A 25,367-nucleotide genomic window follows, 5' to 3' on the forward strand; every position below is an offset into this window, starting at 1 on the left:
TGCTGTAGCTAATCACTCTCTCCCCAGGGTGGTTCTGTGAGACTAATCATCACAGTGTGGTAGGTAATAGATGAGACTAATCATCACAGTAGCTAATCTAGACTAATCTCCCCAGGGTGGTTCTGTGATCTAATCACAGTGCCTCAGTAGCTAATAGAGTGAGTAATCATCACAGTGCTGTCCCTCCTAGATGAGACTAATCCCACAGTGTTCTGTAGCTCCCCTGCCTCATAGAGATGAGACTAATCATCACAGTCTGTAGCCAATAGATGAGACTAATCATCACAGTGGTGAGACTAATCTATGTTCTCCCCAATCATCACTGAGTGGTAGCCTAGATGAGACTAATCATCACAGTGTCTCTCCAGTGTGGTAGCCAATGGTTCTGTGTTCTCCCTAATCCTCAGTGCTGTAGCCAATAGATGACCAGACAGCATTCAAATAAACACTTGAAAGATCTCTGCCCCAGGGTGGTTCTGTATTTCTCCATTAGCCTCAGTGCTAGTGGTTCTCTAATAATTCCCCTCTCTCTCTCTCTCCCCAGGGTGGTTCTGTGTTCTCCCTGCCTCAGTCAGTGCTGAGTGGTTCTCTGACTCTGTCCCTCCTCTCTCTCTCCCCAGGGTGGTTCTGTGTTCTCCCCTGCCTCAGTGCTGAGTGGTTCTCTGACTCTGTCTGTCTCTCTCTCTCTCCCCAGGGTGGTTCTGTGTTCTCCCCTGCCTCAGTGCTGAGTGGTTCTCTGACTCTGTCCCTCCCTCTCTCTCTCTCCCCAGGGTGGTTCTGTGTTCTCCCCTGCCTCAGTGCTGAGTGGTTCTCTGACTCTGTCCCTCCTCTCTCTCTCTCCCCAGGGTGGTTCTGTGTTCTCCCCTGCCTCAGTGCTGAGTGGTTCTCTGACTCTGTCTTTTCCTCTCTCTCTCTCCCCAGGGTGGTTCTGTGTTCTCCCCTGCCTCAGTGCTGAGTGGTTCTCTGACTCTGTCCCTCCTCTCTCTCTCTCCAGGGTGGTTCTGTGTTCTCCCCTGCCTCAGTGCTGAGTGGTTCTCTGACTCTGTCCCTCCTCTCTCTCTCTCCCCAGGGTGGTTCTGTGTTCTCCCCTGCCTCAGTGCTGAGTGGTTCTCTGACTCTGTCCCTCCTCTCTCTCTCTCCCCAGGGTGGTTCTGTGTTCTCCCCTTCCTCAGTGCTGAGTGGTTCTCTGACTCTGTCCCTCCTCTCTCTCTCTCCCCAGGGTGGTTCTGTGTTCTCCCCTTCCTCAGTGCTGAGTGGTTCTCTGACTCTGTCCCTCCTCTCTCTCTCTCCCCAGGGTGGTTCTGTGTTCTCCCCTGCCTCAGTGCTGAGTGGTTCTCTGACTCTGTCCCTGTCCTCTCTCTCTCTCCCCAGGGTGGTTCTGTGTTCTCCCCTGCCTCAGTGCTGAGTGGTTCTCTGACTCTGTCCCTCTCTCTCTCTCTCTCCCCAGGGTGGTTCTGTGTTCTCCCCTGCCTCAGTGCTGAGTGGTTCTCTGACTCTGTCCCTCCCCTCTCTCTCTCTCCCCAGGGTGGTTCTGTGTTCTCCCCTGCCTCAGTGCTGAGTGGTTCTCTGACTCTGTCCCTCCTCTCTCTCTCCCTAGGGTGGTTCTGTGTTCTCCCCTGCCTCAGTGCTGAGTGGTTCTCTGACTCTGTCCCTCCTCTCTCTCTCCCCAGGGTGGTTCTGTGTTCTCCCCTGCCTCAGTGCTGAGTGTATCCAAAGCCCAGGGGCAGGCTGAGGCTCTGGCCCGGGAGCTGGGCTGTCCCCCCTCCTCTGACCCAGAACAGCTGGGCTCCTGCCTGAGAGCAGCTCCAGCACAGGACCTCAACGCTGCCCAGACTAAGGTACTGTTGGCCTTATAGACCCAGACTAAGGTACTGTTGGCCTTATAGACCCAGACTAAGGTACTGTTGGCCTTATAGACCCAGACTAAGGTACTGTTGGCCTTATAGACCCAGACTGAGGTACTGTTGGCCTTATAGACCCAGACTGAGGTACTGTTGGCCTTATAGACCCAGACTGAGGTACTGTTGACCTTATAGACCCAGACTGAGGTACTGTTGACCTTATAGACCCAGACTGAGGTACTGTTGACCTTATAGACCCAGACTGAGGCACTGTTGACCTTGTAGACCCAGACTGAGGCACTGTTGACCTTGTAGACCCAGACTGAGGTACTGTTGACCTTGTAGTCACAGACTGAGGTACTGTTGGTCTTATAGTCACAGACTGAGGAAGGAAGCCTTATAGTCCCAGATGTATCATAGGCTGCATGTATCCCAAATGGCACCCAATTCCCTGTTTAGTGCACTTCTTTTGTCCAAGGCCCATAGGGCTCTGGTCAGAAGTAGTGCACTATAAAGGCAGTAGAGTGCTATTTGGGACACTACCATACTTCCCCCCCCCCTGTCTTATTTTATGTTATCTGTTCCAGTTGCTGTCAGTCAGTGGGCCCCTGCAGGCTTGGGGTCCAGTGGTGGATGGGGTCTCTGTCCAGGGGAAACCCTCCATGGCCCTGATGAATGCAGGCTTCCACAGAGCTGACCTCCTGCTGGGCTCCTCCGCTGAGGATGGACTCATCAGCAGGGCCAAGAGGATCAAGGTGAGAACCGGAGATCCTATAATTCAAAGGCGTTCTTTGTGTTTCTATGGTGAGAACATTCACCTCTAGTGTCGTCCGTCTATTTAGGTGTACCTGCTTATTAAGCTTTCCCCATGCAGGATGGAATTGGGGAATATGGCTCTTTGTTTTTCATAGAGTGTAGGACATATTCTAATGCGTAGACTCCTAGTTCAACTCAGTAGGTGACTCGTATGTTCGCGGTTTGTCCTCATTCACATCGTATTAGTATTGAGTGGTATTACTCTACTCAGCCGCGTTTCATATCACCAACGTCTACTTTCCCCCCTAATGTCTGACGACAGAACTTTGAGGAGCTCCAGGGGCGAGCTGACAGTAAAACAGCATTCTACGAAGCCCTATCCAACTCTCTGGGTGGAGACGAAGCCAATGCGTTTGTCAAGGCTGCAGCCACCTGGTTCTACTCCATGCAGCATTCTCCCTCTCCAGCTGGCTACAACCTCTTCTCTCAGGCTCTTAACAGTGCAACCAGGTGAGAAATGTGCTAGGCACACTACTGTGTACGGTATTCATGTAGTTCCGGAATACCTTACTCTTATTCATTGAATTCAGTGTATAAATATCAAATCAAATTGTATTTGTCACATGCGCCCAATACAACAGGTGTAAACCTCACGGTGAAATGCTTACTTACGAGCCCCTAACCAACAATGCAGTTTAAAAAAATATGGATAAGAATAAGAAATAAAAGTAACAAGTAATTAAAGAGTAGAATAACAATAACAAACCTGCTTCTCTACAGTCTTCAGTGAGTTCTATGCAGTGAATACTTTCTGAAGGTCAGCAGTGAATTATACGCAGTGAATTATACGCCGTGAGTTCTATGCCGTGAGTTCTATGCCGTGAGTTCTATGCAGTGAATTCTTGCCGTGAGTTCTAGCAGTGAGTTCTATGCCGTGAGTTCTATGCCGTGAGTTCTATGCCGTGAGTTCTACGCAGTGAATTATACGCCGTGAGGTCTATGCAGTGAGTTCTACGCCGTGAGGTCTTATACGCCGTGAGTTCTACGCCGTGAGGTCTATGCAGTGAGTTCTACGCCGTGAGGTTATGCAGTGAGTTCTACGCCGTGAGGTCTATGCAGTGAGTTCTACGCCGTGAGGTTATGCCGTGAGTTCTACGCCGTGAGTTCTATGCAGTGAGTTCTATGCAGTGAGTTCTATGCAGTGAGTTCTATGCAGTGAGTTCTATGCAGTGAGTTCTATGCAGTGAGTTCTATGCAGTGCGTTCTATGCAGTGAGTTCTATGCAGTGCGTTCTATGCAGTGAGTTCTATGCAGTGAGTTCTAAGCAGTGAATACTTTCTGAAGGTCAGCAGTGAATTCTACGCAGTGAGTTCTATGCAGTGAGTTCTATGCAGTGAATTCTACGCAGTGAGTTCTATGCAGTGATTTCTATGCAGTGAGTTCTATGCAGTGAGTTCTATGCAGTGAATAGTTCTGAAGGTCAGCAGTGAATTATACGCAGTGAATTATGCAGTGAATTCTACGCAGTGAGTTCTATGCCGTGAGTTCTATGCCGTGAGTTCTATGCCGTGAGTTCTACGCCGTGAGTTCTACGCCGTGAGTTCTATGCCGTGAGTTCTACGTTCGTGAGTTCTACGCCGTGAGTTCTATGCAGTGAGTTCTATGCAGTGAATACTTTCTGAAGGTCAGCAGTGAATTATACGCCGTGAGTTCTGAGTTCTACGCCGTGAGTTCTACGCCGTGAGTTCTACGCCGTGAGTTCTATGCAGTGAGTTCTATGCAGTGAATACTTTCTGAAGGTCAGCAGTGAATTATACGCCGTGAGTTCTACGCCGTGAGTTCTACGCCGTGAGTTCTACGCCGTGAGTTCTATCAGTGAATACTTTCTGAAGGTCAGCAGTGAATTATACGCAGTGAATTATACGCAGTGAAGTTCAGTGAATTATACGCCGTGAGTTCTACGCCGTGAGTTCTATGCCGTGAGTTCTATGCCGTGAGTTCTATGCAGTGAATACTTTCTGAAGGTCAGCAGTGAATTTCAGTGAATTATACGCAGTGAATTATACGCAGTGAATTCTACGCAGTGAGTTCTATGCAGTGAGTTCTATGCAGTGAATTCTACGCAGTGAGTTCTATGCAGTGATTTCTATGCAGTGAATTCTACGCAGTGAGTTCTATGCAGTGAGTTCTAAGCAGTGAATACTTTCTGAAGGTCAGCAGTGAATTCTACGCAGTGAATTCTACGCAGTGAGTTCTATGCAGTGCAGCGTGAGTGGAAACCCATAGCTAGACTATTGATCTCTTTACACTGTTATATGTTGCTTTAATGTGATTGACAAACTGGAACAGAGCGTACATTCCAAATGACACCCTATTCCCTATATAGTGGACTACTTTAGACCAGAGCCCTGTGGGAGCCCTGTGACTCCTGTTCAAAAGTAGTGCACTATAAAGGGAATAGGGTGCCATTTGGGACACAACTATGAAGAGCTGGAACAGAGTGCGTTTCACTTGTGGTCTTGAGGAAGGAAACAGCCAGCCGACTGAAGACTGAAATAACCTGAGGATTTAGAAGGACTGTGTGAACTGTTTTACTGAGGGTGTTAGAAGCAGCGTGTTCAGAAAAGAAAATAATGTAACAATTCAGAAATAGAACTACTAGTGCCGTGGTTCGGCCATTTAACGTGGCCCTGACATGTGGCGCAGACCAAGCTTTTCACCAGAAATATGTCATAAGAAAACAGTATATGTCAGGGCCCATATTCATAAAGTGCCTTAGAGAAGGAATCCTGTTCTCGGACCAGTTTTGCCTTTTGGGTTATAAAATGAAAGGATAGATGGAATCTGATTCTATACTGAACAAAAATATATATGCAACATGCAACAATTTCAAAGATTTTACTGAGTTACAGTTCATATAAGGAAATCAGTCAATTGAAATAAATTCTCTAAAACTACATTGGAGGCGGCTTATGGTAGAGAAATGAACATTCAGTTCTCTGGCAGCAGCTCTGCTGGACATTCCTGCAGTCTGCATGCCAATTGTACTCACCCTGACAACTTGAGACATCTGCGACATTGTGTTGTGTGACAAAACTGCACATTTTAAAGTGGCCTTTTATTGTCCATGGCACAAGGTGCACCTGTGCAATGATCATTCTGTTTAATCAGCTTCTTGATATGCCACACTTGTCAAGTGGATGGATTATCTTGACAATGGAGAAATGCTCACTAACAGGGATGTAAGCAATTTGTGCGCAAAATTTGAGAGAAATACGCTTTTTGTGCGTTTCGATAATTTGCTAGGATTTTGGATTTCAGCTCGTGAAACATGGGACCAACACTTTACATGTTGCCTTTATATTTCTGTTCTGTTCATGAATAGGGTCCCAGATTCACTCAAGATCAATCATTATTTTTGTAATCTTTTGTAATCTTATATGCCCTTATATTGGGGCGGCAGGGTAGCCTAGTGGTTAGAGCGTTGGACTAGTAACCGGAAGGTTACTTGCACCCCTGAGCTGACAAGGTACAAATCTGCCCCTGAACAGGCAGTTAACCCACTGTTCGTCATTGAAAATAAGAATTTGTTCTTGCCAAGTTAAATAAAGGTAAAATTAAAATAAATAAATATACAATGGATTCTGTATACTCTGTATATACTGTATGTCTCTGTAGTTCTGCAGTATTGACAGACATGTTCTGTATACTGGATATCTGCAGTATTGATAGAGATATTCTTCTAATGCCCTTGATCCAGGCTACGGTAGTGATATGTACGGTGGCTGCTGCTTCTGCTCTTCAGCGTCTACTACACTGGACTTCACCCACATAATAACTAGTGTCAAATATAGCAGGGAACAGGGCTGAGGCTGACCCACACAACACACCCATGGACCTGAGGTTAGCTGAGGATAGCAACCGACTGATGCCTTGAAGACAAACAACAGCATATCTCACATTCACAATAAGACCATGTCAACATGTATTTCAGTAGAAGAGTCCTGACCTGAAACGATCACTATGCTAGGAGTTATACTAGACATTCTCCAGAGTTTAAAACGCCTGTAATTTAAAGGCAGATAGGGCCACTGCTTGTTTATCCAGATCCATCAGTGTATTTTGGCTGCAGCAGGAGTGGTCCTCACTCAGTAAATACCTGTCCTGCTGTATAACACACTGGATGTGTCCCAAATGGCACCCTATTCCCTGCATCGTGCACTTACCCCTATAGGCACTTGTCAAAAGTAGTGCACTATATAGGAAATAGGGTGCAATTTGGAACCTAGTCTTAGTTAACTAGCCTGGCACTGTGGCAGCCAGACAGACCATCTCTTCTCTAGACACAAACATACACACTCACGGCCCTCAGTCACACATGTAAATGTTTGGTTTGTTAGACAACACTGTGTGAGTGATTGTCAGTGAACTGCTGTCCTGTCATGTACAGAATAGGTACACCTTGCTTTATCCTTTCTCTCAGTCTTTGTCCACAAAGAAAAGGGAAACGATGATGTGAAGTGTGTTACATTTCTCAACAATGTCTCTCTGTATCTGTCTTTCTGTGTCTCTGTGCAGAGATCTCTTCATTGTGTGTCCCACCATAAAGATGGCCAACTTCTGGGCAGCTAACACCAGATCCAATGTGTTCATGTACTACCTGCCTGAGGACACCGCCCAGACCAGGTAATCACTGGGTGTGAGGAGGACTAGGCAGCCAGGTCAGGTTAGGCCTCCAGACCATTGACTACTAGTCAAGTAGTACTTGCGTTAACTTGCGTTAACTCAGACTACCTCGTTGTGTCCAGAAATACTGTTACATTTGTTTTGCTGTGTTGCTATGGAAGTGGCATGATTATCTATTATTTATTAGTTTTGTTTTGCTGTGTTGCTAGGGAGGTGGCATGATGATGTATTATTTATTTTGTTTTGCTGTGTTGCTAGGGAGGTGGCATGATGATGTATTATTTATTTTGTTTTGCTGTGTTGCTAGGGAGGTGGCATGATGATGTATTATTTATTTTGTTTTGCTGTGTTGCTAGGGAAGTGGCATGATGATGTATTATTTATTTTGTTTTGCTGTGTTGCTAGGGAAGTGGCATGATGATGTATTATTTATTTTGTTTTGCTGTGTTGCTAGGGAAGTGGCATGATGATGTATTATTTATTTTGTTTTGCTGTGTTGCTAGGGAAGTGGCTGTGTTGCTAGGGAAGTGGCATGATGATGTATTATTTATTTTGTTTTGCTGTGTTGCTAGGGAAGTGGCATGATGATGTATTATTTATTTTGTTTTGCTGTGTTGCTAGGGAAGTGGCATGATGATGTATTATTTATTTTGTTTTGCTGTGTTGCTAGGGAAGTGGCATGATGATGTATTATTTATTTTGTTTTGCTGTGTTGCTAGGGAAGTGGCATGATGATGTAGTGTTTATTTGTGTGTGATTTGTTTTCATTTCAGTGCTGACCTGTCAGTACCCCTGGATGTCCACTATGCCTTTGGCCTCCCCCACAGCCCCCTGACCTACGACCTGTTCACCAACACAGAGAGACGCCTCTCCCTACAGATGATGACCTACATGGCCAACTTCATCAAGTCCGGGTAAAAAAAAAAAACTTTAAAAATAGAAATGACTTTAAATAAACGCCAACCATACTTTATAGTATTTCCTTTTCAATCTAAATCAATTGGTTTATTTTGTATTGTTTGGTACATCTAAACCAACCTGCATGACTGGAGAATAGTGCCTTATGCATGTGGTGTCAGAATATATCATATCTATCATTTAGCAGACACTTTCTTCCAAAGTGACTTACAGTTGTGCGAACATCACGTCTCTTACTGTATGTCTTCTCCTTGTGAACAGAAATCCCAACCAGGCTCACAGAGTGTCCCGCGTGGCCTTCAGCGAGGCGGCGCTGCCCCCCTGGCATGCCTTCCAGTCTCACCCTGAGGGGGACAGCTATATGGAGGTGGAGCCAGGCCTCAGCAACCACAGGGGCCTCCGCAGGCCCCAGTGCTCCTTCTGGGCCGACTATGTCCCCTCTCTGACCGCCTCCACTGGTGGGTACAAGTCCAAACTCAAAATAAGATTATGTAAATCATCAGTTTGCCTAACAAACCACAGACATCTTTGCCCAAAAAAAACAGAGTAACACAAAGGCTAAATAAAAAACACAGAAAACAAGTGTTAATTATTCACTTCCTGTTCTTTCAGTGTCAGAAGGACATGCATAGAAACATACAGTATTCAGACACCTTCTTTTTCTTCATTTGGTTACATTACAGCCTTATTCTAAAATGGATTAAATAATTCCCCCCCCTCATAAATCTATACACAATACCCAATAATGACAAAGAGAAACAGTAAAAAGGTTTGCAAATGTATAAAATTAAAAAACGTATTTACCTAAGTATTCAGACCCTTTGCTATGAGACTCAAAATTGAACTCCGGTGCATCCTGTTTCCATTGATCATCCTTGAGATGTTTCTACAACTAGATTGGAGTCCACCTGTGGTAAAATTCAATTGATTGGACATGATTTGGAAAGGCACACACCTGTCTATGTTGGGTCGAACAGAGCAAAAACCAAGCCATGCGGTCGAAGGAATTGTCCATAGAGCTCCGAGACAGGATTGTGTCGAGGCACAGATCAGCGGAAAGGTACCAAAACATTTCTGCAGCATTGAATGTCCCCAAGAACTCAGTGGACTCCACTATTCTTAAATGGAAGAAGTTTGGAACCACCAAGACTCTTCCAGAGCTGGCCACCCGGCCAAACTGACCAATTGGGGCAGAAGGGCCTTGGTCAGGGAAGTCACTCTGACAGAGTTCCAGAGTTCCTCTGTGGAGATGGGAGAACCAGAAAGACAACCATCTCTGCAGCAATCCATCAATCAGGCCTTTATGGTAGAGTGGCCAGACGGAAGCCACTCCTCAATAAAAGGCACATGACAGCCAGCTGGGGGTTTGCCTAAAGGCACCTAAAGGACACTCAGACCATGAGAAACAAGATTCTCTGGTCTGATGAAACCAAGATTGAACTCTTTGGCCTGAATGCCAAGCGTCACGTCTGGAGGAAACCTAGCACCATCCATATAGTGATGCATGGTGCTGGCACCATAATGCTGAGCCCGGACTTGAACCCGATCGAACATCTATGGAGAGACCTGAAAATAGCTGTGCAGCGACGCTCCCCATCCAACCTGCCAGAGCTTGAGAGGATCTGCAGAAAAGAATGGGAGAAACTCCCCAAATACAGGTGTGCCAAGCTTGTAGCGTCATACACAAGAAGACTCGAGGCTGTTAATCGCTGCCAAAGGTGCTTCAACAAAGTACTGAGTACTAATGTAATATTTATAAAAACCTGTTTTTGCTTTGTCTTTATGGGTTATTGGGTGTAGATTGATGAGAAACAAAACTATGTGATCCATTTTAGAATAAGGCTGTAACGTAACAATATGTGGAACAAGTCAAGGGGTCTGAATACTTTGCACTGTATGTAGCCAGTAATTAGAGGTTTGCTACTGTATGTACTTAGATGGTGCCAAACGTTCAGTCTCCATCTGCAGAGCCTTTAATCTTTAGGAAAAACATCCATATATCACCACTTTAGAGAAGCTACTCTTACTTCACGGGATGACTTGGTGTCACAAGAAAGATGTCTCTCTGTTTTTCAGGCAAACTTTCATCTGCTGTGTTGGAAGGGGAATCTGCTGGTTTGGGGGCTGGAACTCCAACACCAGAAACCAAGTTATTTGTTGATTTCTTGACAACTTTCACCCAGAGCAAACCCAAGTCAGAGAAGGATGCTTATAATTAGAAAGAACATCCACACTACGTATCATCTAATCTGCATTTAGGGTTTATCACTCACACATAGTGAGAAATGACATGTTGTTTCAACTGCCAAAGTAGTCGGTAAATTAAGTCGTGTCATTTAACTGCCTGTTTAGTTTCCATACAAATGAAATAAAACAATAAAACAATTGCATTACATAATACTCCTGAAGTCTGTGGTGTTGTTTATACGTTCTTCACGCCTAGAGTAGTAATCAGGTCATCTCTCGGGATAGCTTGAACATTAAAGTCAACTAGCTCATTTGGGTCTGTGTGCTGGGATTGGTAACCAAGGAGACATGACTTTAATTGAGTCAAATCAGAGAATCTCCAGTCAGTTACTAGACTGATAATAGAGGTGTAAAACAACTGTCTTATTGAAGTGTACGTTTGGTGAAAGTTTCCAGAAACTTCCATCCGTGTGAAGTCTTGTTTCACTTGGCTCAGTCCCAATAGTGTACCCTACTATTTTAGTGCACTACTTCTAACCAGAGTCATATGGGCCCTGGTCCAAAGTAGTGCACTGTTTAGGGTGCCATTTGAGATGCTACCTTTGTGCGTTTTAAGAAAGTGGATTGTTGGACAATTCCAGGTGTTCATAGCCCCGGGGGGGAGTAGTAATAACAACGAATTATCTCACTAATCTAACAGAATGCTTGCCTTTCTTTTCATACCAATGACTATTCAAACCAAACAAAGGCCAAGAGCAGCTAAGTACTTTTTCCAGGATGCCCCTCTAGGAATGTTCCACAATAAATTTATACTATTACATATTAACACGTAAACCAACACTTCAATAATGTTTGTCATAACTTCCTCTTTCAGTCATATACAGTGGGGAGAACAAGTATTTGATACACTGCCGATTTTGCAGGTTTTCCTACTTACAAAGCATGTAGAGGTCTGTAATTTTTTTATCATAGGTACACTTCAACTGTGAGAGACGGAATCTAAAACAAAAATCCAGAAAATCAAATTGTATGATTTTTAGTAATTAATTATCATTTTATTGCATGATATAAGTATTTGATCACCTACCAACCAGTAAGAATTCCGGCTGTCACAGACCTGTTAGTTTTTCTTTAAGAAGCCCTCCTGTTCTCCACTCATTACCTGTATTACCTGCACCTGTTTGAACTCATTACCTGTATAAAAGACACCTGTCCACACACTCAATCAAACAGACTCCAACCTCTCCACAATGGCCAAGACCAGAGAGCTGTGTAACGACATCAGGGGTAAAATTGTAGACCTGCACAAGGCTGGGATGGGCTACAGGACAATAGGCAAGCAGCTTGGTGAGAAGGCAACAATTGTTGGCGCAATTATTAGAAAATGTAAGAAGTTCAAGATGACGATCACCCTCAGTCTGGGGCTCCATGCAAGATCTCACCTCGTGGGGCATCAATGATCATGAGGAAGGTGAGGGCAGTGTTTCAAATACTTGTTCTCCCCACTGTATGTCACATTCTTGAATTTATTCACCCACTGGATAATTCACCACTTTGGCCAGTTGCTCAAAAGGAGACAACAAGAGATACAGTCTAAAAGATAAGGGTACCCATGAGGTCCCTCTAGTCCTAGTGACCCCAGGGTTTACTACTGTAGAGACTGACTGAGCTGGCCCTAACCTTACAGGGTTTACTACTGTAGAGACTGACTGAGCTGGCCCTAACCTTACAGGGTTTATTACTGTTTTGTAGAGACTGACTGAGCTGGCCCTAACCTTACAGGGTTTACTACTGTAGAGACTGACTGAGCTGGCCCTAACCTTACAGGGTTTACTACTGTAGAGAATGACTGAGCTGGCCCTAACCTTACAGGGTTTATTACTGTTTTGTAGAGACTACAGGGACTGAGCTGGCCCTAACCTTACAGGGTTTACTACTGTAGAGACTGACTGAGCTGGCCCTAACCTTACAGGGTTTACTACTGTTCTGTAGAGACTGACTGAGCTGGCCTTAACCTTACAGGGTTTATTACTGTTCTGTAGAGACTGACTGAGCTGGCCTTAACCTTACAGGGTTTATTACTGTTCTGTAGAGACTGACTGAGCTGGCCTTAACCTTACAGGGTTTACTACTGTAGAGAATGACTGAGCTGGCCCTAACCTTACAGGGTTTACTACTGTAGAGAATGACTGAGCTGGCCCTAACCTTACAGGGTTTATTACTGTTTTGTAGAGACTGACTGAGTTGGCCCTAACCTTACAGGGTTTACTACTGTAGAGAATGACTGAGCTGGCCCTAACCTTACAGGGTTTACTACTGTAGAGATTGACTGAGCTGGCCCTAACCTTACAGGGTTTATTACTGTTTTGTAGAGACTGACTGAGCTGGCCCTAACCTTACAGGGTTTACTACTGTAGAGACTGACTGAGCTGGCCCTAACCTTACAGGGTTTACTACTGTTCTGTAGAGACTGACTGAGCTGGCCTTAACCTTACAGGGTTTATTACTGTTCTGTAGAGACTGTAGAGAATGACTGAGCTGGCCTTAACCTTACAGGGTTTATTACTGTTCTGTAGAGACTGACTGAGCTGGCCCTTAACCTTACAGGGTTTACTACTGTAGAGAATGACTGAGCTGGCCCTAACCTTACAGGGTTTACTACTGTAGAGAATGACTGAGCTGGCCCTAACCTTACAGGGTTTATTACTGTTTTGTAGAGACTGACTGAGTTGGCCCTAACCTTACAGGGTTTACTACTGTAGAGAATGACTGAGCTGGCCCTAACCAGGGTTTACAGGGTTTATTACTGTTCTGTAGAGACTGACTGAGCTGGCCCTAACCTTACAGGGTTTACTACTGTAGAGACTGACTGAGCTGGCCCTAACCTTACAGGGTTTACTACTGTAGAGAATGACTGAGCTGGCCCTAACCTTACAGGGTTTATTACTGTTTTGTAGATACTGACTGAGCTGGCCCTAACCTTACAGGGTTTACTACTGTAGAGAATGACTGAGCTGGCCCTAACCTTACAGGGTTTATTACTGTTCTGTAGAGACTGACTGAGCTGGCCCTAACCTTACAGGGTTTACTACTGTAGAAACTGACTGAGCTGGCCCTAACCTTACAGGGTTTACTACTGTAGAGAATGACTGAGCTGGCCCTAACCTTACAGGGTTTATTACTGTTCTGTAGAGACTGACTGAGCTGGCTCTAACCTTTTATAGGGTTTACTGTTTTGTAGAGACTGACTGAGCTGGCCCTAACCTTACAGGGTTTATTACTGTTTTGTAGAGACTGACTGAGCTGGCCCTAACCTTACAGGGTTTATTACTATTTTGTAGATACTGACTGAGCTGGCCCTAACCTTACAGGGTTTACTACTGTAGAGACTGACTGAGCTGGCCCTAACCTTACAGGGTTTACTACTGTAGAGACTGACTGAGCTGGCCCTAACCTTACAAGGTTTATTACTGTTTTGTAGAGACTGACTGAGCTGGCCCTAACCTTACAGGGTTTACTACTGTAGAGACTGACTGAGCTGGCCCTAACCTTACAGGGTTTACTACTGTAGAGACTGACTGAGCTGGCCCTAACCTTACATGACTGTAGCTAAGCTTTGTTCCTGGCGCTCACACACACTACACTGTTCTGTGTACGTTGTACACATTCCACTTCATGGATGCCAAATAGATGAACAGAGAAATAAAAATGAGTTATGTGATCTGGACAGATTAATGCTAGTCCTACCACACCACACCTCTCCTTGCCATCTGGACAGATTAATGCTTGGCCTACCACACCTCTCCTTGTCATCTGGACAGATTAATGCTAGGCCTTTAACACCTCTCCTTATCCTCTATACAGATTAATGCTAGTCCTACCACACCACACTTCTCCATGACCTCTAGACAGATTAATGCTAGGCCTACCACAGTTCTCCATGTCCTCTAGATAGATTAATGCTAGGCCTACTACACCTTTCATTGTCCTTTAGACAGATTAATGATAAGCCTACCACAGCTCTCCATGTCCTCTAGACAAATTAATGCTAAGCCTACCACAGCTCTCCATGTCCTTTAGACAGATTAATGCTAGGCCTACCACACCAAACCTCTCCATGTCCTCTAGACAGATTAATGCTAGGCCTACCACAGTTCTCCATGTCCTCTAGACAGATTAATGCTAGGCCTACCACACCTTTCGTTGTCCTCTAGACAGATTAATGCTAAGCCTACCACACCTTTCGTTGTCCTCTAGACAGATTCATGCTTAGCCTACCACACCTCTCCTCCTCTAGTTCAACTACCAGTTCAAGAGGCCATGCTATGATGCAACTGGTGTTGCAGGCTGGTCTACATCCCAAATGGCACCCTATTCCCTATGGAGTGCACTACTTTTGACCAGAGCCATATGGGCCCTGGTCAAAAGTAGTGCCCTTAATCCCATTTGGGATGCATCCACGATCTCCCAATCAACAAATATCAGTGCTTGTGTGGTCCTCATCAGAGAGGTCAACAGGTCAGTGTTCAGAGGGTTCACGGTCCTCATCAGAGAGGTCAACAGGTCAGTGTTCAGAGGGTTCACGGTCCTCATCAGAGAGGTCAACAGGTCAGTGTTCCTCATCAGAGAGGTCAACAGGTCAGTGTTCTGAGGGTTCACGGTCCTCATCAGAGAGGTCAACAGGTCAGTGTTCTGAGGGTTCACAGTCCTCATCAGAGAGGTCAGCAGGTCAGTGTTCTGAGGGTTCACGGTCCTCATCAGAGAGGTCAACAGGTCAGTGTTCCACGGGGTTCACGGCCCTCATCAGAGAGGTCAACAGGTTAGATACAGTTAAATTAGTGATTGCCCATCCTCTCTGTCTCCGTCCCCAAATGGCAACCTATTCCCTACATGCAGGTCAAAAGTGGTAGGGAATAGAGTACCATTTTGGACACAGCATCTTCTAAACCTGCCAGGATACCAGACACTTTCTACACTTTTATTCTCCCAAAATCAGCAACCTTTTCAGCATCAATTAGCAACAGCCTACATACAAGGATAAAGCAATGAGTTAGGATACCAAAACCCACCTGGTAATTTTCTAGAACTGCTTTAAGGACAAAGGGTGGATTTTAGTTGTGTGTTTTAATTTATTAGACACACCACAAGGTTAAAGTAATTCTCTAGATCAGTGAATCTACTCTGTTGGATACAGAGCTCTGCTAGAGATATCCTGCTGAATGCCCAATCCCCTACTGAGGTTTGGCCAGTCTGATTATCATAGGATATGATCCTCTTTATTGAGGATACATCCTCCGCTTTTAGGATTAATACAGTACTCCTCTCTAACATTTTAGGATTAATACAGTACTCCTCTCTAACATTTTAGGATTAATACAGTACTCCTCTCTAACATTTTAGGATTAATACAGTACTCCTCTTGAACATTTTAGGATTAATACAGTACTCCTCTTGAACATTTTAGGATTAATACAGTATTCCTCTTGAACATTTTAGGATTAATACAGTATTCCTCTTGAAAATTATAGGATTAATACAGTATTCCTCTAACATTTTAGGATTAATACAGTACTCCTCTTGAACCTTTTAGGATTAATACAGTATTCCTCTCGAACATTTTAGGATTAATACAGTATTCCTCTAACCTTTTAGGATTAATACAGTATTCCTCTCAAACATTTTAGGATTAATACAGTATTCCTCTCGAACATTTTAGGATTAATACAGTATTCCTCTCTAACCTTTTAGGATTAATACAGTATTCCTCTAACATTTTAGGATTAATACAGTATTCCTCTTGAACATTTTAGGATTAATACATTATTCCTCTTGAAAATTTTAGGATTAATACAGTATTCCTCTTGAACATTTTAGGATTAATACAGTATTCCTCTCTAACATTTTAGGATTAATACAGTATTCCTCTCTAACATTTTAGGATTAATACAGTATTCCTCTCGAACATTTTAGGATTAATACAGTATTCCTCGAACATTTTAGGATTAATACAGTACTCCTCTTGTACCTTTTAGAATTAATACAGTATTCCTCTTGTACCTTTTAGGATTAATACAGTATTCCTCTCTAACATTTTCTAAATTCTTAGCTCTGGTCCAGGGGGCCTGTGTGGCTTGTTAACCCTGAATGCTGAGCCTCTTTGAGAGTACCAGAGCTACTAAGCCCCCCATATCCAAGACTGGAAATAAATAACAATTACTTGTTTTTTTTAACCTTTATTTAACAAGGCAAGTCAGTTAAGAACAAATTCTTATTTTCAATGACGGCCTATGAACAGTGGGTTACCTGCCTTGTTCAGGGGCAGAACGACAGATTTTTACCTTGTCAGCTCGGGGGTTTTAACTTGCAACCTTCCGGTTACTAGTCCAATGCTCTAACCACTAGGCTACCTGCCGTCCCTCCACTCTAACCACTAGGCTACCTGCCGTCCCTCCACTCTAACCACTAGGCTACCCTGCCGCATCAAAAAGTATATTCACAAACAAACACAGTAGTCCTTGTCCAAGTATAACTTTGTTTACCCAGTGCTGTACATGTTAAAGAAATGAAAGCCAGTATGTGGTTTAGTTAAATCCTATCCTGTGTTTTTATCCCTTTGCAGCGATCAATTCAACATCTCATTGAAAACCCAACAACGATGGTTCACTAAGTATTTGAGCATCTGCTTGTAGAAGTGACTGTTTGAGTGAAGTTTATAGTTGACCTTTGACTGGGATTATTAAAAGCACATATTTTATGTGCAATGTTATTCTTCAAGTTTATGTGTGAGTTAAATTGGGGTTTTGGACATTTTATTGGGCTATGAAATGAATTTATGATTAACAGGCAGGCAGACATGCAGACAGACATGCAGACAGACAGGCAAGCAGGAAGGCAGGCAGGCAGGCTGGCTGGCACCTTATTTGCTGGTTGGTTGATTCATTGTTGATTGGTTTGAATTTGTTTAAAATGTTTTTTATTAATAAATCAACATACAGAGAAGCTTTAAGGAAGATGATGTTATGTTGTATCAACTATTTATTTTTGTTGGTCAGCCCAAGCTTTTTAAAAATATTTTTTTTGTGTGTGGAGGAGGGAGAGGTGGGGACTGAAGAAAAGGAAGGGATTAAAACCACCTAAGCAAAACTCCAGGCTTTGTCCCGAAATGTGACGTCAGACAGAAGGACTCACTTGTAGCGAGCGTTGACCGGCGCTGGCTGTCATTTGCACGGCGCCGTTTTGCAATAATCTGAGCTCGTGGAATACGTTCTATTTTTTTTTACAAGAATCTCATTCTGGGTTCAATGAAGTTGATATTGGAATCTCGTAATGAGGTGGCTTCTGCCGTGGATTCTAATAGTAGCCAGCACTCATCAGGTAACATTACTTATTTGATTTAATTCTAACGTTCACACTAACTTTTGATTTATTTTATCTATGGTTTTCAAGATTTCAGGTTATGGATTACAGATCATAAGAATATGAGACATATAAATGATCGCAGGTTGTGCACATCTATCCAGATTAGATTATGTAATTGCGTAATAACACAGACTTTTTGCGCGCGGTGCCAATTACCCATTATTGGTTTCGCATTGACACTGGGCTCTAATCGTGTTGTCAATGTTAATCATACAATAGACCTACTCAGAATCTGTCTCTGTGCTAGCGCTGAAACCTAGACAGTCATGAAACGCTAAGATTGGGCACTCCTCTACTCTTTCCTCTACTCTCTCCTCAGCTCTCTCTTTCCTCTACTCTCTCCTCAGCTCTCTCTTTCTCTCTTTCCTCTACTCTCTCCTCAGCTCTCTCTTTCCTCTACTCTCTCCTCAGCTCTCTCTTTCTCTCTTTCCTCTACTCTCTCCTCAGCTCTCTCTTCCTCTCTTTCCTCTACTCTCTCCTCTACTCTCTCTTCCTCTCTTAGCTCTACTCTCTCTTCCTCTCTTAGCTCTACTCTCTCTTCCTCTCTTAGCTCTACTCTCTCTTCCTCTCTTAGCTCTACTCTCTCTTCCTCTCTTAGCTCTACTCTCTCTTCCTCTCTTAGCTCTACTCTCTCCTTCACTCTCTCTTCCACTCTCTCTCATTTTAGCTCAGCTAATGACAGGTCAGGTACTACCTCAGTACTGTCTCTGACTAATATAGTTTAAAGTGTGTTATTTGGTAGGTGTGGTTAAATGACCCTGGCCTGAAAGTGATTTATTTCTGTCAGTCACTAGTCCCATGGATGACCTTATAAGGGGAAACCAAACCACTAGATCCAGTTTGGTATTTGTGTCCATGGGACTGACTGAACTAGATTGAATTGAATAAATGTACAGACTAAGAAAGAAGAAACGGGTGTGTTTTGCATGTGATCCCTTCCCTACATTGATCTTCAGTCTACAATACTGCAGCCTCATACACAACTTTATCTTAATCTTTAGGTTGGTGGTGGAACTCCTGGCCTTAGTTTGGAAATGTGTCAGAGTGTTTCCCTCTGGAATCAAACATATTTCCACCTGCTGTGGTCTGATGTCTTCTACCACTGTTAAAGATGTTCCTGGAAGAACGACTTCCTTCCACAACAAATTTGGGGTGAATGCAACTACAGGCCCCATTCCAATGTAACCTCTGTCTACTGTATCACTATACTGGCTGGGTGACCCCATAACCCGTCTACTGTATCACTATACTGGCTGGGTGACCCCATAACCCTTGTCTACTGTATCACTATACTGGCTGGGTGACCCCATAGCCCCTGTCTACTGTATCACTATACTGGCTGGGTGGCCCCATAACCCTTGTCTACTGTATCACTATACTGGCTGGGTGACCCCATAGCCCCTGTCTACTGTATCACTATACTGGCTGGGTGGCCCCATCCCAATGTAACTCCTGTCTACTGTGTCACTATGCTGGCAGGGTGACCCCATAACCCCTGTCTACTGTATCACTATACTGGCTGGGTGACCCCATAACCCGTCTACTGTATCACTATACTGGCTGGGTGACCCCATAACCCTTGTCTACTGTATCACTATACTGGCTGGGTGACCCCATAGCCCCTGTCTACTTTCCTCATACTCTGGCTGGGTGGCCCCATAACCCTTGTCTACTGTATCACTATACTGGCTGGGTGACCCCATAGCCCCTGTCTACTGTATCACTATACTGGCTGGGTGGCCCCATCCCAATGTAACTCCTGTCTACTGTGTCACTATGCTGGCAGGGTGACCCCATCCCAATGTAACCCCTGTTTAAACTTATAAACTATACTGGCTGGGTGGCCCCATAACCCCTGTCTACTGTGTCACTATAGTGGCTAGGTGGACCCATCCTAATATAACCCCTGTATAGTGTATCACTATACTGGCTGGGTGACCCCATAACCCCTGTCTACTGTATCACTATACTGGCTGTGTGAGGAGGGGATGTTAGTTGTTGGTGCACATGACCAATGACATAGGTAGTGATGATGAACCTGGAGCTGCTGCTGGTCTCCACTCTGTGGGTTTGCAGGAAGACTGACATGCCAAAGACCAACCCACCTGTATGACCCAGTATTTCATAAATGTTGTTCTGTCCATCCTACAGGTCTTTTCCCAACATCCCACAGCCATGCCTCCCTTGACGGCGACCATAGAGCTGTATAACCGTACAGCGTTCTGCAAATGGCCGTGCAAGTGTGCCAAGAGCGCCCCCCTGTGTCCGCCAGGGGTCAGTGTGCTGATGGACGGCTGTGACTGCTGTAAGGCCTGTTCCAAACAGGTGGGGGAGACCTGCAACGAAGCCGACGTTTGTGACTACCATAAGGGACTGTACTGTGACTACAGCGTGGACAAGCCGAGGTACGAAAAAGGAGTATGTGCCTGTAAGTGTCAGATAACTTTCCTCTCTGAGTTGTGTCGTTGTATCATCTCTATCTGTGCTGTGAAGTCAGATAGAATTGATGGGAAATGATGTAAATATATCACTAGCCACTTTAAACAATGCTACCTTATATAATGTTACTTACCCTACATTATTCATCTCATATGCATACGTATATACTGTACTCTATATCATCGACTGTATCCTTATGTAATACATGTATCACTAGCCACTTTAACTATGCCACTTTGTTTACATACTCATCTCATATGTATATACTGTACTCGATACCTGGGTGGCCCCATCCCAATGTAACTCCTGTCTACTGTATCTTGCCTATGCTGCTCTGTACCATCACTCATTCATATATCCTTATGTACATATTCTTTATCCCCTTACACTGTGTATAAGACAGTAGTTTTGGAATTGTTAGTTAGATTACTTGTTGGTTATTACTGCATTGTCGGAACTAGAAGCACAAGCATTTCGCTACACTCACATTAACATCTGCTAACCATGTATGTGACAAATGACAAATTTGATTTGATTTGAGATAACCTCTGAGCTGCTGCTGCTGTGAAGTCAGATCTCCACTCTGTGGGTTTGCAGGAAGACTGACATGCAAAGATAACTTTCCACCTCTGACCCAGTATTTCATAAATGTTGTATCTCTCCATCCTACAAGTCAGATTTTCCCAACATCCCACAGCCATGCCTCCTTGTATCATCTCCACCTGTGCTGTGAAGTTCTGAAACTTTCCTCTCTGAGTTGCCAAGATCGTTGTATCATCTCCACCTGTGCTGATGGAAGTCTGTGATAAGGCCTGTTCCAAACAGGTTCCTCTCTGAGTTACGATAAAAGGACCCAGTCTGATCTCCACCTGTGGGACAGATAACTTTCCTCTCTGAGTTGTGTTGTATCATCTCCACCTGTGCTGTGAAGTCAGATAATGTGCCTGTTTCCTTTCCTCTGAGTTGTGTCGTTGTATCATCTCCACCTGTGCTGTGAAGTCAGATAACTTTCCTTCTGAGTTGTGTCGTTGTATCATCTCTACCTGTGCTGTGAAGTCAGATAACTTTCCTCTCTGAGTTGATGTAAATGTATCATCTCCACTGTGCTGCTGAAGTCAGATAACTTTCCTACCCTGAGTTGTTCATTGTATCATCTCCATACTGTGCTGTATATCAGATAACTTTCCTCTCTGAGTTGTAATACATGTATCATCTCCACCTTGCTATGAAGTTTGTTAACTTACTCATCTCAGTTGTATATACTGTACTCATCTCCATCTACTGTGCTATGCTGTCTGTACCATCACTCATTCATATATCTATGTTGTTCTTTATCATCTTACACTGTGCTATAAGACAGTAGTTTGGGAATTCTGAGTTGATTACTTGTTGTTATCATCTCCACCTGTGCTGTGAAGTCAGATAACTTTCCTCTCTGAGTTGTGTCGTTGTATCATCTCCACCTGTGCTGTGAAGTCAGATAACTTTCCTCTCTGAGTTGTGTCGTTGTATCATCTCCACCTGTGCTGTGAAGTCAGATAACTTTCCTCTCTGAGTTGTGTCGTTGTATCATCTCCACCTGTGCTGTGAAGTCAGATAACTTTCCTCTCTGAGTTGTGTCGTTGTATCATCTCCACCTGTGCTGTGAAGTCAGTTTGTACATATAGATACAGTAATGAGAATGGACGTTGTTTTGATTCGACAACTGAATTGATGCATGTATTTCTTCGTGTGCCACAGTGCATTGACACACGGGTCTTTCTTGAGGAAGGCGTTTAGAGCTGGAATGCTGACATTGGAACAGTCTCAACTATAACGTGCTTCTTGTTTTCCTATGTATCCCTATAGGGGATGTACTTTACTGTGTAGCGCTGATTCTTATTATTTTTACATGATCTATCAAACAGACATGGTGGGCACAGGCTGCGAGTACGACGGAGTGATCTACCGGAACGGTCAGAGCTTCCAACCCAGCTGTAAGTACCGCTGTCTGTGTGTAAACGGTGCCATCGGTTGTGTGCCGCTCTGCACAGACTCCCAACCACCCCGGGTGTGGTGCCAGACGCCCAGGCGGGTCAAACTGCCGGGTCGATGCTGTGAGCAGTGGATCTGTGACGAGCCCAGGAAGACGCGCAAGGCAGACCCCAAGCATGCGGAGATAGGTACACTACTACATTATATGGGATGCATCTCAAATGGTAGCCTATGTCCTATGTAGTGCACTACTTTTGACCAGAGCACTATGGGGCCCATTGGTTTCCCAGAAAACCCGTTTGGAAGATTCCTGAAATCAGGAAGGAATAAGCAGGGAATCCAGGAATCTTCCAACCAGGATTTCTGGAAAACCTGGGCGTTTTTGGGGGGGGGAGTTACCGGAATTTGGCATCCCTAATCAGGAGTCTGTTCCTCTGTTGACATGGCAGTGCGCGCCAGCCACAATGAGGTCTGGCATAAGAACTGCATTACCCAGACAACCTCCTGGTCCCCGTGTTCCAAGACCTGTGGACGTGGCCTGTCCCTGAGGATCTCCAACGCCAATGACCAGTGTGAGTTGATCAAGGAGTCGCGCCTCTGCAACATCCGGCCCTGTGACGTGGACATCACCAAGCACATCAAGGTGAGAACATCTGTCGTGGCTTGTGCCCTAAATGGCACCCTATTCCCTATAAAGTGTACTACCCATAGGGCTCTGGTCAAAAGTAGTGCACTCTATAGGGAATAGGTTGGTCCCTGGTCAAAAGTAGTACACTTTAAAGACACACACAATATCTCTCACTTTTGCTTTCAATGAAACCAGGCCCAACTTCATCAACTCATGTATTGTGCATATGAACATGGTTTTAAAGTCAACTGGGTGACATATGTTTTCTCAATACAGTTGAACATCGTTTTGACAGTGTAACGGTATTCTGACTCCATATGTCAACCACTCAAGTGTTGATTCTGACCCATGTTGACCTATGAACCCCTCAGCCAGGGAAGAAGTGTCTGAACATTTACAGGGAGGAGCAGAGCCAGAACTTCACCATCTCAGGCTGCAACAGCAAGAAGCCCTACCGTCCAAAATACTGTGGTGTCTGTGTGGCCACAGACGATCGTTGCTGCATCCCTTACAAGTCCAAGACTATCGAGGTGGAGTTTGAGTGTCCCAACGGAGCCACTCTGACATGGCAGGTGATGTGGATCAACGCCTGCTTCTGTAACCTCAGCTGCAGGAACCCCAACGATATCTTCTCTGAGCTGGAGCACTACTACGACCACAATGAGGTCATCAACTGACAACTGAGCAGCCTTGTCCGAGCCTGAACGTACGGCCCACAGGGCAGGAGACCATCTCCTGTTTCTGTAGCATGAGGTAGTTTAGTGTACAAGTACAACCCCTGGGTAAGACGCTAGTCTGCCGCGGGGCCTTTTACCCAAATACATCTCCTTAATGCTGAATGCCAAGCGTTTTTAGAGTCTTTGGTATGATTTTACTGGGGAGAACTGAGCAGAGGACAGGTTCATTTAGGTTATTATTGACTCCAGCTTTACATTCCTTGGAATAAAGGGATTGATGATTTGTTGGTTAGTTGAATTAGATGTTCAAGTACCAGGCTGGAACAAAGCCTGCACACCCCTAAGGTCACCAGGAGTAGGATTGAAGAACATTGCAGTTGAACCCTGTCCAAACTCTTCATTATGACCTTGATAAAAAAATAAATAAAAATTATGCACAGGGTTTATCAATTATTTAACCTCCATTCAATGAAAGGAAAAGGGATGTAGTTGTTTTTCAATTCAATTTATCAGAGAATGGAGTCTACAAGGTGTCCAAAGCATTCCACAGGGATGCTGGCCCATGTTGACTCAAATGCTTCGCACAGTTGTCAAATTCAAAGGCACTGACATCTTTTGTCTTACCCATTCACCCTAGGAATGGCACACATACAATCCATGTCTCAAGGCTTAAAAATCCTTCTTTAACCCGTCTCCTCCCCTTCATCTACACTGATTGAAGTGGATTTAACAAAGTGACATCAGTAAGGGATCATATCTTTCACCTGTATTCACCTGGTCAGTCTGTCATGGAATGTTTTGTACACTCAGTATATTAGCGGAAGTTGATCATGTACTTGTGATGATACCATAGTAGGACACAGTGGTCAAACCTATTGTAATTATGCATCATATTCATATGGGGATAATCTTCTACCAAGTTAGGGCATTAACCACTCGAGTGGTCATCCTGTTGTATACTCTTCTGTTTCCCTCTTTTTGTGTCATGTCATTAAGCTTACTGTGTATGTACTGTTGTGCTCAAAACATTTAGTCAAGTATTTTGTAGTTTACTGCAAAGTGTACAGTATATCAGACAAGATTCTCTGACATTTTCTCAGTTTCGCATTGATTTCCATTGACTCTTAGTGAACAATAATAGTGTTTGTCTCAATGTCTGCATTGTCAAGTCAGTTATTATTTGAGCTCTACGAGGTTAAAAGTGTATCAACTTTTTATTGATTGAAATTTGATTGAGATCAGCTCAATAAGTGTTGTCATTTATTTCATTGGTCAATACTCTAGTAAACCATGTACCATATCCATGTCATCATAAACAACAAACAAACTCATCCAGGAAGTCACATTTCATTGGTCAATACTCTAGTAAACCATATCCATGTCATCATAAACAACAAACAGACTCATCCAGGAAGTCACATTTCATTGGTCAATACTCTAGTAAACCATGTACCATATCCATGTCATCATAAACAACAAACAAACTCATCCAGGAAGTCACATTTGATTGGTTCAAATAAATACAAAGTATTAAGATTTGGGTCGTGACAAATCTTTTCAAATACATTTTGTAAAAATAATTTCTGCATTTTTTGCTATTTCTTTAATACAAAGTGGTACTATACATACATTGCATTTCTATATCATTTAAATCTTAATATAATCCGTTTTTCATCATTTGAAAGATTTGACCAAACATTAATTCATATTCTTATCTCAGGGCTTATTTAAGCGTCATCCTAGGATCACTGATAGCTACAGTCTTTATGTATTACAGACGTCTCATGTTATAAAATAGGGAGTCAATTTGATCCATCACATATAAAAAGCCAGACAATAGAC

General features: G+C 43.9%; 2 protein-coding genes across 4 annotated transcripts in view; both read left to right on the forward strand.

Moving 5' to 3' along the window:
• tg (thyroglobulin) overlaps window positions 1-10,601 on the forward strand; it is a 100,928-nt gene extending 90,327 nt beyond the window's left edge. The window contains exons 44-50 of one of the 2 annotated variants that reach the window (XM_042315250.1): window positions 1,671-1,838; window positions 2,429-2,596; window positions 2,920-3,107; window positions 7,176-7,283; window positions 8,057-8,197; window positions 8,463-8,659; window positions 10,278-10,601. In XM_042315250.1, the coding sequence (XP_042171184.1) occupies window positions 1,671-1,838; window positions 2,429-2,596; window positions 2,920-3,107; window positions 7,176-7,283; window positions 8,057-8,197; window positions 8,463-8,659; window positions 10,278-10,420 (1,113 nt within the window). In that variant the 3' untranslated portion in view covers window positions 10,421-10,601. Of the gene's footprint in view, window positions 1-620; window positions 744-1,670; window positions 1,839-2,428; window positions 2,597-2,919; window positions 3,108-7,175; window positions 7,284-8,056; window positions 8,198-8,462; window positions 8,660-10,277 lie in introns of those variants that run through there. The other variant, XM_042315251.1, reaches the window with a different exon arrangement.
• A 6,929-nt stretch (window positions 10,602-17,530) lies between these two features.
• ccn4b (cellular communication network factor 4b) lies at window positions 17,531-25,059 on the forward strand. Of its 2 annotated transcripts, none has more exons than XM_042315254.1 (5): window positions 17,531-17,762; window positions 19,959-20,235; window positions 22,154-22,408; window positions 22,670-22,863; window positions 23,220-25,059. In XM_042315254.1, exons 1-5 carry the CDS (start codon window positions 17,715-17,717, stop codon window positions 23,523-23,525), a joined length of 1,080 nt encoding a protein of 359 aa, XP_042171188.1. In that variant the 5' UTR covers window positions 17,531-17,714; the 3' UTR covers window positions 23,526-25,059. The 2 variants fall into 2 exon arrangements, with proteins under 2 accessions (XP_042171188.1, XP_042171187.1); XM_042315253.1 differs by lacking the exon at window positions 17,531-17,762 and adding an exon at window positions 18,823-18,959.
• Window positions 25,060-25,367: the final 308 nt, after the last annotated feature.

The sequence above is a fragment of the Oncorhynchus tshawytscha genome, unplaced genomic scaffold, assembly GCF_018296145.1.
Source record: "Oncorhynchus tshawytscha isolate Ot180627B unplaced genomic scaffold, Otsh_v2.0 Un_contig_6265_pilon_pilon, whole genome shotgun sequence".
NCBI classification, from domain to species: Eukaryota; Metazoa; Chordata; class Actinopteri; order Salmoniformes; family Salmonidae; genus Oncorhynchus; species Oncorhynchus tshawytscha.